Source organism: Acanthisitta chloris, unplaced genomic scaffold (assembly GCF_000695815.1).
Source record: "Acanthisitta chloris isolate BGI_N310 unplaced genomic scaffold, ASM69581v1 scaffold14046, whole genome shotgun sequence".
NCBI classification, from domain to species: domain Eukaryota; kingdom Metazoa; phylum Chordata; class Aves; order Passeriformes; family Acanthisittidae; genus Acanthisitta; species Acanthisitta chloris.
The window spans coordinates 108869-122472 of record NW_008677780.1 but is presented as its reverse complement, the minus strand read 5'-3'; the positions used below and the strand labels follow the sequence as shown (position 1 = coordinate 122472).

At 37.4% G+C, this 13604-nt stretch overlaps 1 protein-coding gene across 1 annotated transcript in view; it reads right to left on the bottom strand.

The window, feature by feature from the left end:
• Positions 1–10649, bottom strand: part of LOC103804067 (neurexin-3-beta) — a gene marked incomplete at both ends in the record, with an annotated part of 204472 nt that extends 193823 nt beyond the window's left edge. Inside the window, one exon of the mRNA XM_009076656.1 lies at positions 10468–10649. Coding sequence (XP_009074904.1) covers positions 10468–10649 — 182 coding nt within the window. The remainder of the gene's footprint in view (positions 1–10467) is intronic.
• Positions 10650–13604: the final 2955 nt, after the last annotated feature.

Sequence of the window (13604 nt, the reverse complement as noted above, 5' to 3'; positions counted from 1 at the left end):
TCTAAAAAATTCAAATCATAGTGCAAACAATGTGTAACATTTCTTGGATTAGATCAAGCTTGTGGGGTTTTTTTCTAGTATGATTAAAAAAAAAAGTTCCTGTTTAAGATGTTCTTCGCAAAGGCTTAATAGAGAAACAATTCATTCCACTGTAGTACGAAACAGTTGTTAACCTTTGATGAGAAGGTTACATCAGATACCAAGCTGGGGTAAATTAAACTGACAATTGCCCTTGTTTAATTGCTTTTGAGTAGTACTCAGTATGTCTATATGTGCAGTGAATTATTATTGTACCCTGCTGCTATCCATTAACATGAAGATCAAGAATTTTATTTTACTTTTTTGATGCAACCATAGAGAAGGTGATAAAGACTTTAATTGCCAACAGATTTAATTTAGAATCTATTAGTGCAATTTATCCAAGCATACAGAAGATGGGTTGGTCTGAACAAGCTTGTAAGTTTGGTGCTTCATGTAAAAGACAAAAATCTATGTTGCTGATTGTTAGAGTCTACAAATATGAAAGATTTTAGTCTCTTTCAGAATGAGCACTAAAATCCTCACACTTATCTCCTTCGAGTCTTGGTTATTTCAAGAAAAGAACTTTGCTGGAGTAGGTCTATGTTTCTTTCTTTGACTCTGCCAGAAAAAACCTCACATTACTTCAACTCCTTTTTATTTAGTATTTCAAAGAAAAACATTAAGAAGCAATCTAATTTTTCTCAGCATCAAAAAAAAGAAGTCCTAATATTTCCTTGTTTATTCACTCACTGACAGGACTGTCTGATAAAATGTGAAAATCCCAATTATTAATTCTGAAATTCTAAGAGAAAGTACTGAAAAACAGTGAAGGCAATTCATCTCAAGTTTTACTGAAATTATGATATATAATATAGGCCTAGATGACATATTTTACATAAACATTACATTCACAGAGAGAGTAAAATAAATATCAAGCAAAGCACAGTATTTGTTTATACAATGCACAAGAATAAGCAACAGCCTAATATTTATTGCCATACAGGGTGTTTGGATAGATACCATGAGGTATCTGAGATTTGATCATTTAAGAACTAATAGCAATTCACAGAACCACAACAAATGCTAGGACAAACCTGGACAAATTAAACAAGTCTCAAACATCAGAATGCATTTTAAACAGAGGCTAGATATTCAGGGATGAACCTCTCTCATAAGCAATCCCATTAAGATATTTTCTTATAATTAAGAGCAATTTTTTTATTTCTGCAGTTAGACTGAAGCACTAGGGTCTGAGTTTTCAAGATACACAACACTAAAACAGGCAGATGTGCGTTGTGAAAAAATGGTGTTAGTTCTGTCCACCCTAACAAATCACAATCACCTTAATAGAAGTCTGCTCCCCAGACACAGCAAAGCTCTCTTAAATCAGCAAAGGTAATATATCTAGTTGCCCATATCTTTACGCCAGGTTTCACAAAATTATTCATATGTAAGTTCCCATTGAGTCTTCCTCATCTCCTTCAATTCTTAATTTTCATTTTCTGTAGTCCAGCTGAATTCAACAGTTTTGAGAGCCAAACTCACCAAATTATGTTCAGATTTGTGACTCTAATCAGGCTAACTTGTGCTCCAACCAGCAATTTTACCATTCATGCCAACATTGCCCTACCAGCTCTTTCTTCCATGTCTCTAATCAGCCTCACAGCCTTCAATGACAACTGCAAAAGCACTAGGATTGACGCACAGACTGTCACTGAGCGAGGAGTTAATGAATTCCCGTATCAAAGCACTGAGCTTCCATGCTGCCTGAATGGAGCTAGGGATCTAAAATCCATCATCCTTAGCCACAGGACATCAGTGCGATATTTCCCGCACCGTTGCATTCAGCTACACACAGTCATTCAAACACCTGGTACAGACACTGGCAACAAAGCAGGGACTGAAGCGCAAAAGGTTATTGAGATGACTTGACAGGGCACAGTGCCAAATGGTGCCAGCCATAAACAGGCACACTGGGGTGAGAAGCTCCTTAATGTTTATAGGTTTAGTCTCAACTCATGACCTCCTACCACAGAGACTACTTTTTGAGAGCTAGTAGATAAAAAAAAAGGATCATTCCTATGCACAAGATGAACTAGTTAAAATATATTAAAAATGGTTTATTAATCACCTTTTAAAAATGGAAAGAGAAGAAACAATAACTTATTTTACATCTGGCTTGAAAACTGGGAGTCCATTTCCTTTCTCCAAATTAGTTTTTGCTCAATAATTCTTCTGTGCTCTAGGGAACAATAAATGCAGCACGCACAAACACATGGGACTTGGTAGACCCAAAGAGTTTAGAAAAGGACAGGAAAAGATTGAGGGCATTTTGGGACAGGATCATTGTATATTTAAATAGAATGCTTCCACTAAACAAAAAATTTTAAAAAATCAGGTTATTTGGCAATATTACATCCGCTGGCAAAGTAGCCAGTGATGTGCATATCTCAGATTTGAGATTCATTCAGATATAGCCTCTCTCAGGCAAAATAACAATGCTGAAGTCATATATGTTTGCTACAGGGTTTTTTAATTCTATAAACGTGGTGTTACTTGCAAACAGTTATAGTATGCTCCATTTTTTCTGCAGGTGATCTACATATAGTAGCCTATAATACATCAATTATTTTCAAAGTACTTGGTCAGGAACAGAGGCCCTCTTCCAGGTCAAGACTATGCATGACAGGTTGAGTCTGGCCAGTAACTAAGCACTCCCCTGAGCTGCTCATTCATTTTAACCTCAGTGAGATTGGAGAGAAAATTTGAAGGTAAGAAAACTTGTGGACGGAGGTAAAGACAGTTTAATAAGTGAAGCAAAGCCATACTACTTTGCATTGACAGGCAGATGTTGAGCCACTTCCAGATAAGTGGGTCCTCAACACACATAACTTACTTACACAGGCCATAAATCACAAGCATCACATCTGAATTCCTTTCCCTGCATTTTATTTTTTTTTTTTTTTTTTTTTTTTTGCTTACCATACCATCTTATGGTATGGAATGTCCCTTTGGTCAATTGTCCAAATTGACCAAAGCAAGCTGTCCCAGCTGTGTTCCCTTCCAAATTCTGGTGCACTGCCAGCAGACTCGCTGACTTCTGAATTTATTAAAGTTTGTCTTTTAACTTACAAATCAGCCTTTAGGGTAATTTTACCATCTCCAGTCAAATATCTTCAATAATAAATCACATGTGGTATGGAATGTCCCTTTGGTCAATTGTCCAAATTGACCAAAGCAAGCTGTCCCAGCTGTGTTCCCTTCCAAATTCTGGTGCACTGCCAGCAGACTCGCTGACTTCTGAATTTATTAAAGTTTGTCTTTTAACTTACAAATCAGCCTTTAGGGTAATTTTACCATCTCCAGTCAAATATCTTCAATAATAAATCACATGCACCAAGCATGTTGTGATAGACACAAAGAAAACACCAACTGTAATATATACAAAGCACCCAGAAATTAATCCCTTCAGCATACACTGCACCTTGTTAAACAGACACAGCAAATAGCTTTGTATCTTTCACTGGAATGCCTGTTATGCCTTCGGATAGGGATTTTGTTAAGGAAATATCTTTGTTATTCATACTACCAATACATTGGTCTTCTGCTCAGTTTCATAGCTTTCAGTACTTATATTACATGTTAATCTTCGGGTTTTTTTCCCCCAGCTATTTCCCCCTTGTCCAGAGAATCCAGAATTCTGGGCAGATTCCCATCCTCTTGCAAACAAGTTCAAGTAATCTAAAAATTTACCAGTCGTTAACTAGAAATTACTGCTCCCTCTGAGGAAAAAAAATCTGCCTCAATGTTGATTAACACAGAGACTTAAATCAAATTCTTGTGATCAACATGAAGAAATGCCATTAAGATGCTGAAGATGACTGCCATTCCAAGCAAAAAGGAAGATGTGCCTTATAACTTGCATTTAATAACACAAATAATTACAGAAAGGAGGTAAACACTTGTGACATGCTCTGTAAGATCCTCAGAACATGTTTGCCATGCAAGAACTCAATGATTGTTAGTCTCCTAATCTAACTATTGTTGTTAGGGGGCAGTACTGCCACTCCAATCCTTGCAGTGCCAGCACTCTATCTGGCCCTCAGAGAGCAGAAACCTACTCCATTGCAGACAGGAGAGGTAGGATACTTCTTAAGGTATTCCATTGTGTGTATATATATGCCACATCTTAAATGGGAACTATCTTGCCAATCCCATTACCTTAAACAGAATGCAACCTGAGTTAGGTGAAAGGCATCCATTAACTAGTTAGTTGTTACTTCAAGAATTGACAAACCACAGCTACAAATGTCTATAAAACATATATATGACATGAAAGAGAGACTCACATGAATTGCCATAAACTAAGATTAAATCACAAATAGTTATTCTACTCCCTTATTCAGCTAATTTTCCATCTTGTCTAGAAGGTTAGCAGTCATGGTTTCAAGCCTTCAAGCATGTGTTAATCCTCAAGTGGCATGTATTAAACACAGTATACTCAGAAGTCTCTGTCAGATAACTTATTCCTAACAGAAAGCAACATTCAGACAGTTTTTATATCACAAGATACCTACAGAGTAGTCCATCAGGTTGGTTGCTAGATTTCGTCTTGGTGGAAAACATTTTTAGAGAGTTTGGCTTTTGTAGACCTTCTAAGGATCCAGATTATATAACCTTTTGCTCGAAAGCTCATCCTAATTCTCTCCCCTTACCAGTAGGCAGTGTAGTCACTCTCATTCATTAGTTACTCACTTCCTCAGCTGAATGTGTTATACAAGATGTTCTGTATATACACAGCCAGTCACTAAATAATTTCTTGCTTCAACAAAGAAGCCTTTGTTGCATTTTACCTTCTCCTGATCCACTGGCTGCACTGGCTGATCCACTTCACTACAGAACATCTTTCACTGAATATGTGTTCTGTACCAATCTGTAGGGGCCCATAATTTGTATAAATGAAATTAGGAAAAACGTACACAGTGCTTTACTGTTTTGTGAATGAAATGAGGCATGATGGGCATTAAACACTTTGGAACTTAGGAGACACTGATGCTTGACCACTTCTGGTGTACTTCAAGAACTGTATCAAACTCAACGACTTACTCTACACCGCTTTAAAACCTGGAAAGGTAAGAATAACAGCACTATTCTGAATAGACAACATTGTAAACACAGTCTAGATATGGTGGAGCAAAATTAGAGGTATTCACAAAAACTAAACTTGAACAAACTAAGAGTTCATACAAGAAAAAAAAAGTGGTCTAACATGGTGAAAAACACACTAAGTGGAAACTGTAACTGTACTAGTAAAGGCAGCTAAAAAAACCAAAACACAAGACAGAAGACTGAAGCAGATCACCCACTTTTTTTTCATGGTCTATAGCCTCTGCTGATATACTGTCCGCAAAATAAAGCAGGCTAGTCTTAAGGGAACCCTCTATCTTCTTGGGCACAAAAATGTTACTCTTTTAATGGTCAGTCTGAATTTGGCCTAAGAAGGCTGAAATATTTTACATCAAAGAGATTTTAGTTATAGAAAAGCAAAATACAAACTGCTATTATATTTTGCCTCCATTTATTATCTCAGAGTAGCCCTTAAGATATTCAGTTCAGCATACAAGAGTAATCAGGCATTGGAATGTGCTGCCCGGGGAGGTGGTGGATTCACCATCCCTGAAGGTTTTCAAGATGAGACTGGATGTGGCACTTAGTGCCATGGCCTAGTAACCACAGTAGGGTTGGACATGATCTTGAAGGTCTTTTCCAACCCGGTTGATTCTATGATTCCGTGATTCTAAGATGGAATTCAGTCTCCATCTGTGCCATTACTGCCAATTACGGATACTTCAAATGCTAAAATTACCAAAGAGAAATGAAACTAGCAGTAGGACAAGAGGGCACAGACTCAAGCTCTGCCAGGGCAGGTTTAGGTTGGATATTAGGAAGAGATTTTTTTATGGAGAGAGTAATCAGGCATTGGAATGCGCTGCCCAGGTCTAGTAATGACAGTATGGTTGGACGCGATGATCTTTGAGGTCTCTTCCAACCCAGTTGATTCTATGATTCTATACACCCTCTGGTTATGATAAGGATATGATAACCCTGTGTTAATCCTTGCCCTGATTCTAAATCTTCTGCTTCTTCTGTATCAGATCATATGACACGCCTCTGCAGTTTGGAAAGGAATCTACAGGAGATTTTACAGAGGAGCCAGATTTGTCTCTACAACTGCAAAATCCACACAGAGACTTTGGGCAATCACAGTATAAATGAAAAAAATAATGGTTGAATGTACACATACAGTTTTTCCATTTATACTCATTCTCATTTAGCAATGCCATCTCTAACTCAGGGAAGACTTACTTTTTTCTGTAGGACCCTCTAGAGTCTACTGCAACACAACCCAAGTAAAGGTATTTCTATTTCAACAGATATTTAGCCTGGTGCTAAATGATGGATCCCTACTAGCCTGGGCCTACTTAAGAAAAACTCCTCCCAAAATCACTAACATTTTTGCCAAAACCCAGAGTTTATCTCTTACAAGCAATTTGGAAACTGGACCAGCCTCACAACACCATTCTGAAGATTCAGAGGCTAGATGGCAGTTTACCATACAGAACAAAAGGAAAGAATGCAGACAAAATGAGCAGCACACGTGAATGAGTGATTCCTCTCTCCACAGCCATCACAGGAATGATATCCATCACCTGCAGCTGTTTTCCTCTCCCCATTTGATCTCTATGTTTTGCATGTTATAAAGCACAAAACAAGTATGGTAGTGTAAGGTGAACAAACATATAGAAACATTTCAACCACAACTCATACATGGAATCTTTTAAGCATCCCTTGTGGAAGGCAACTTCCTGGTACAGGTTTGAACTTGGTGCTTTGAATGAATTGTCAGGAAAATAAAAAAATTTCATAAGGAGAGATGTGATACTATAGAAACACTCTCATTCCATGTGCTACAGTCTGTTCACACAAACACCTCATGCTTCATATGCAGCATCGATCTGGATGGTAAGCCATCCATTTTTGCAGGGCTGCCACTTTATACTTCATTGTAAATCAGGACAGAAAATAGTTTCAGAGGCTGTAATTTTTTGTCATACAAAATAGACATCTTAGTCAATAAATTTCCACAGTATCTGAAAGACTCATAATTAAAAAATGAATCCAAACAGAACAATTGTAAATTAACCAAGCAAATATGTAACTTAATAAAGTATCTTTTTTGACTTTAAATCTTACAGGTAGAAAGATCATAATGGACACTCCAGAAGATACATGTTATTCAAAGAGCAGACAAACTAATAGAATGTTTCCTTAGCAGAGTATGACAAAGTTTTACAATCTTTAAAATAAAATCAGATCTTGATAAGCCATAGCCTAATCTTTGACTTCTGGATTAGATTTCTAGTTTTGTCACCTGTTACCATGAATAGAACACCCAGGAGACTGTGAGGAGGTCACAATCCAGTAAAGAGAATCCAAAATATAGTCTGTGAATCAAATATGTAGAAAGGCCCCAGAAGAAGTCTTCCCAGTACTCATCCAGGAAAATACCTGTCACTTTCATTATTACTATTATTATTAAATATAGTTGCTCCTCAAAAAGTCAAGTTGCTAAACATATATAAAACAAATCATAATAAAAATAGTCTTCCCTGTTTTAATACCTATTTTCTCTTTCTCCTATAATTTGCTTTATGGTTTAAGTATCTAGTTTTTAAAGCCTTATTTTATTATCAATTATAGCTCTGCCTTCCAAATTTATTTATCCCATATTTCTATTATAATTTGATCCATGCTGCCTTGTTTCTCTTGACAATTGAAAATGATCTCATGGAAGGTTTTTAAAGAAAGGAAGACAGACAGTCTTTGAACACAACAGCATAAAGCACTTGGTAGTTTTCAGTCAGTTATGAAAGATCTTGGTCTCATGGAAAGCTTGCATGTAAATTCCTAAGTAAAAGGCCCCAAAAGGTGTTGCATTTTAAGCGTCATTTCAAAATGCACCTTTAATTTCAGATTTCAACTCTTTTCAAAATAATCCTGATCTAAGTTCACTTCTATGACTTTGTACCATAAACCAGAGATAACAAAGTCTTACAGACACTCAAGTAGTCAATAACACTTTAAAAGTTCCTCTTCAGCTTTCCAATTGCAATGTAACAGCATGAGGCTCTTTATTGGAACAGATACGTAGAGTCAGTGATATATACGACGACGGGTAATGCGATACCCAGAAGAGCACAGCAGCGTGTCTCTGCTCCTCATGAATGACTGGCAAATCCTCCTAATCCATCATGACCACAAAAGAACAAGAGAAATTAAATCTGAACTAGTTCTATATTTGCTGCGACTGAGCACCTTCAGGGATAAAATTGGCCAAACTACAGAGGAAGCAAACACAGGAACTTTTAGCATTAATATCAACCAAAATTAGAATATGTTATTTAGATCTCTGAAGTAATCTGAAACTAGCACCATGCCATACAGACTAGCTTGAAAAAGAAACAAAATATGGGGAGGAAACAGAAAGACTTTCATTATTTTCTTTTCCAAAACTGAATGGAAAGATAAAGACTTTTTTAACACCATTTTTTAAAATGAATGCTTACACCTCAGGTTCTATTTGTTTATTTCAGTCTATTCAGCAAAATTTCTTGTAATGTTAAAAATAATCACTCATTAAAAAATTCAGTTAAAGGTAGAGATAGGTAGACATTTGAGACCAAGACATAGAGGAAAAACTATGTGCCTTCATCACTAATGCTGAAAAGAGTCATTGTGCAGGTTCTTAACTTAATGCAGGATTGAAATGTCTTTTTTGGTGCTTGTGTCTGTTTCCCCTTCCTTCCACTGAGAAAGAAGAGCCTGAGTGTCATTTTCTCTCTAATATCACATTAGGCAGCCAAGAGTAACAAGGCCCCATCTTAGAAAAAGACTGAACAAATTCACATCTCAGTATCTCTCCTCACACGCCAGGAATACTGTTCTCCAGTTAACTGATAGCATTTTACACATGTTGTATTACAACATCTGAAGAATAGGCATTGCCTTGCTCAGACATATCCAGTCACTTTTGCTTAATGTGAGTCACAGAATTCCAGCCAATTAGCCTTAGCACTGTTTGCTTTTACTAAGTCTTCTGGGGTCTTTTTGTTTTCTTTTTAAGAAAGCAGGAAAAGTGTTTATCTTAAAAGAAAAAAAAGGCAAGATTTGATCTCATTTTCATTCCAGCACAAAACACAAACTAAATATTTAGATATACCACAAAAGAGAGAAACCAGAACTGGTGACAATCTAATGGCTCAGGGCCATATGCTAACCCATTGCAACAAATCTGAATTTTACAACAAGATTCAAAATAAACCCACTTAAAATGCTGGCAATGAGTACTAGCCCTGACTCTTGTTTCTGATTGTTTCAGAACCACCCTGCAATTCACCCAGAACATGATTCGGAACATGGCAAACTCCAGCAGGAGATTAAGGCCCTTAGTCACACACATTAGGTCTGTTTTGGCCCCTGGCATTCCTCCTGTTTACTTATACCTTCAAGCTTCCATGAAATGTCAACAACTCCCCAGCTTGTTGAAAACCTGCAAATGGCCCAATTCCCCTTCCACTATGAATTAATGCATAATACACTAGAAATAATCTGAACATTGAGTAACATGACCAACTTCTACCTCTAGTAAACCTCTTGAATATTTTCCAAAGGAAAACAAACAAACAACCTTTTCTTCTCCCAAAGCATCATATAAAGTAACAAACTCTCATAGTTTCCAGTTTTAGTGTTCTCATTTTCTCAAATAATTCAACTCTCCCTTAAGCCACCTTCACTCAAACTTCCCTATAATATTTGCTCTCACAAAAGTCTTTTTTCCTCTTGCAAAGACATGTTGTGCTAACATCAAATTCTTATTCTTTTGAACTATCCTGCTAAAGCAAGCATCAGCTATATCAGCTTGAGGATCTGTTCAGTTCTCACTTAACTTTCTTAGTGAGGAAAAAAACCAACGAACTATCACTCCCTTTTATTCTTTGCCTTCCGAGAATAGTAATATTCTACCATAAATTCAGATGTATTCAAGACTCTGCATATGCCACAGTAGATTAGCACTGATGTAAAATGTTTATTCAATTTTTAAATAAATCCTACTGCTATTGAATAACATAAGAGTTTTGCTTTCTGTTTATTTGTTCCCCCCTTCCCCAATTTCTTCTGGCACCAAGGCTTGGTTCCCTAAGCATCCCATTCAGTAATTCTAAAAAACCCTAAAGAACTACTAAAGCAGTTTAATTTGATGAGTGCTGAAGACATATAAAGCACAGAACATGACACATGCTATTTCTGAATAACAGTTTTCTTCAAATGCATATTCAGTTAACAGGAACCCAGGTCTGGCATAGACATGGGCCTGTCTATACTCACTATGTGCAGCTGCAGAAAATCCCCCAGCCCAGGGGCACTGTCGATTCGAACCAGAATGCCATCCTTCACCGTTGTGCTGAAGCCCACAGCAAGACGGTCTGTCCTCGTGCTCGGTCTGTCATTAGCTGGCCAGGTGTACAGGATGAGACCTCCACTCTTCCCAAATATATATGTGGCACCAGCTACAAAACAAAACCAAAGAAAAACGTTTTAGTTACTTATTTGCCAACTTCAGTGGTCAAGAGTAAGAACTTAAGCAAGCACACCCTTTCACTAGTTACAGGGGTGAAATTAATGCCTTCTGTTGGCCAGGCCTGATGAAGTATGTTATTAGTTCCTAAATAAAGACAAGCAGCATTTAAGATAAATATAAGTGAAAAGGTTATCGAGAATTATCAAGACAGTGTATCAACAATGAATGATTTCGTTAGTTCTAATACCCCAGACAGTGCTGAATAGGACACTGCTGTTCAGGGAGAAAAAACAAGCCACACCTGTTTCAGCTGCAAGGGATTCAATCTTATATGGGGATTCAAAGGAAATATTTGGCAGCACTCCTTGAGGTTGGAGAGCTGACTATTCACACATAGTGGGAGTCTGTCCTTTTCTCAACACTTCTTAAGACTTTTGGATATCTAGTCCACATATTTCCAGCACCATTTGTCTTTACAGTGAACCTGGGAATTTGTTCCTTGCCCTTGTTTTTAAGGACAAGCTGAACACTGTCCTCCCACATTCATGAGGGCCATCTGAGCTGAGGAAGACAGACACACAAGTGAGGAATTATTGTCGCAAATATGGAAGCACAGAAGTGAAAGCATTTGGAGTTCACATTCTGACTTGTACTCAGCACTGAGTTAGGAGCAGTATTTTATAACTCAGCAGTTATAAAATCAGCCCTGCAGATTCTTGGAAAATACATCTAAAATTCTTGTCCTACACCTACTGCACCTCATTTTCTGAGTACTATTACAATGGTTACACAGAATAGTAAGAAAATATAACCAGCTTTCATTACTTCAACAGGGATGAAACATCTGTAGAAAGTACAGGCAAATATTTGGTACATTTTTTTCTAATCTGAGTGGAACTATAACTGATGGGTTTTTGGTATTTTTTCCACCACCATACCAGCCAGCAACTCTGAACAGAGGAAATGTAGTTAGATACAGAAACAGGTGGGATCATATATGGTAACTTCTATGCTTGCCTACAAAGCCACAGCTTCACTAAAGCTCTTTATGACCTGAATTCCAAAGAAATTCTACACATTAGTAGAAATAATTGATACACTTCCTCCCACTAAAGAGGCTTCCTTTAGACATCTCAGCACACATTACCAAAACAGACATCAAAAACTCAGCCATACAGGAATGAAATGGTTTGTGAATGGGCGATTCAATGACAGAGTGAAAATGAATCATGTTTCCTTCCTTCCAGGTCTGTGCATATCCAACAGAACATGCCCTCAGTAAATTCAGACAAATGTGTCTGAAATTAGGGTTAGATAGGACATTTCACTCATAATTCTGAATTAACAAAAGAGCACATTGGCACTCTGGAACTGTGCACATTTCAGTTTCACAAAGATTAATTTTACAGACTGAAGTCAACCTCCTCATTCAGCTTTGAACTCTAGATATAGAGTGCATGACTCTATGTAGAAAGGGGTTTTGTTTGCCTGTTTGTTTAAATGCATCCCCAACTGTATCTGTAACCTCAGTTTAGATAACTGGAGATGACTGGGTAGTAAATTGTCTGTCTTCCCCCCATGCACAGGTATACCAACAGCCCCCAATAAACTACATTACAAACATACTCCTTCAGTTTATCAGTTTGTTCTATAACTTCTATGTATATTTGCATTACAGACTAAAACTAGACACAGCAACATGTTAAACAAAACAAGTTTTACTCGTTGTTGGCTTCACAGATAAAAACCCACTTTCCAAAATTACTCTCACTCGAATTGCAAGTTCTAATCCTTTTCTTTTTACTGGTTATCAGGCCCTTCAGGAGCAAAGACAAGCCTGGAAAAGGGTTCTTCACTATTCATAAAGACAGATTACTTCTTTGCCTCTCTAAGAGCCATTTGGCTGCAGGTAGACCATGTCAGTGCTCCAATGAGAGCCAATTAGAACCAATTATAGCCTCACAGGCCTGTCATGAGACTTCACTGCTTAAGCAGATCTTACTTTCTCCTCACAGAGAACAGATTTTGCTTCTAAGCCTAACCTGAAGATATTCAGTACTTCGGGTTCGTGCACAAAGATAATTCAGATGCAACAACCAGAGTAGCACAGCCCAGACCTGTTAGCAGAAGCCTGGTGGCCAGCAGTTGTTCCTTATTGTCCAGGTCAGAAACACCTGCACAATGACAGATAGGCCACTTGTTTTACCTGTGTGTAGTTGAATACAAAACAATTTGTTGTATATATCAATGTCCCTTCCCTTCACCACCTTTTTGAGAATATACAGGATACCCACTGTCTTGTTTGGAAAGAAATGCATAATAACATTGTGTCGGTACCACTTTTTTCCCCCCCAAATTCTGAATAGAATAGTCAAAGCAGTCTGAAAACACAAGGTGCAAACATCAGGTAAAAGTGGAATAGGAAGGATAACAAGAGTTACTACCACACTACAATCACATAAAAAGAAAAACCCCAAACAACAACAAACAAACAAAAAACAACAACAAAAAACTAAACCAACCAACACAAAAAAAATCAACCAACAAACCATGCACCACAAACATGTTTGACTTAAATACTTCTATTTGACTACAGAAATCATGAGTTTCTGCAGTCAAACCAAGGGAATTGTACAATACAAACACCATTATAACCCTGGACTTCAGGGAAAGATGTCAGCTTCACCAGGACTTGACAAGGCCTGAACAACTCTATTGGATTGGCCTTGCTTTAATCTGGTGTGAGTGTGCTGGCTGAACCAGTTCACATCCAGCAGACCCTTCTTGATCTTAAATCAATAACTCTCCTTTCTTTGTAGAATAAATAACTGAAGGATTTTGATAACAAAAGTTGGAAAAATGAAAGCCTGTTCATCTTGAGATCTTCTCATCATACCTAAGCTTTGTTACAGACCTCTTTATTAGACAAGAGCACATAATTTTT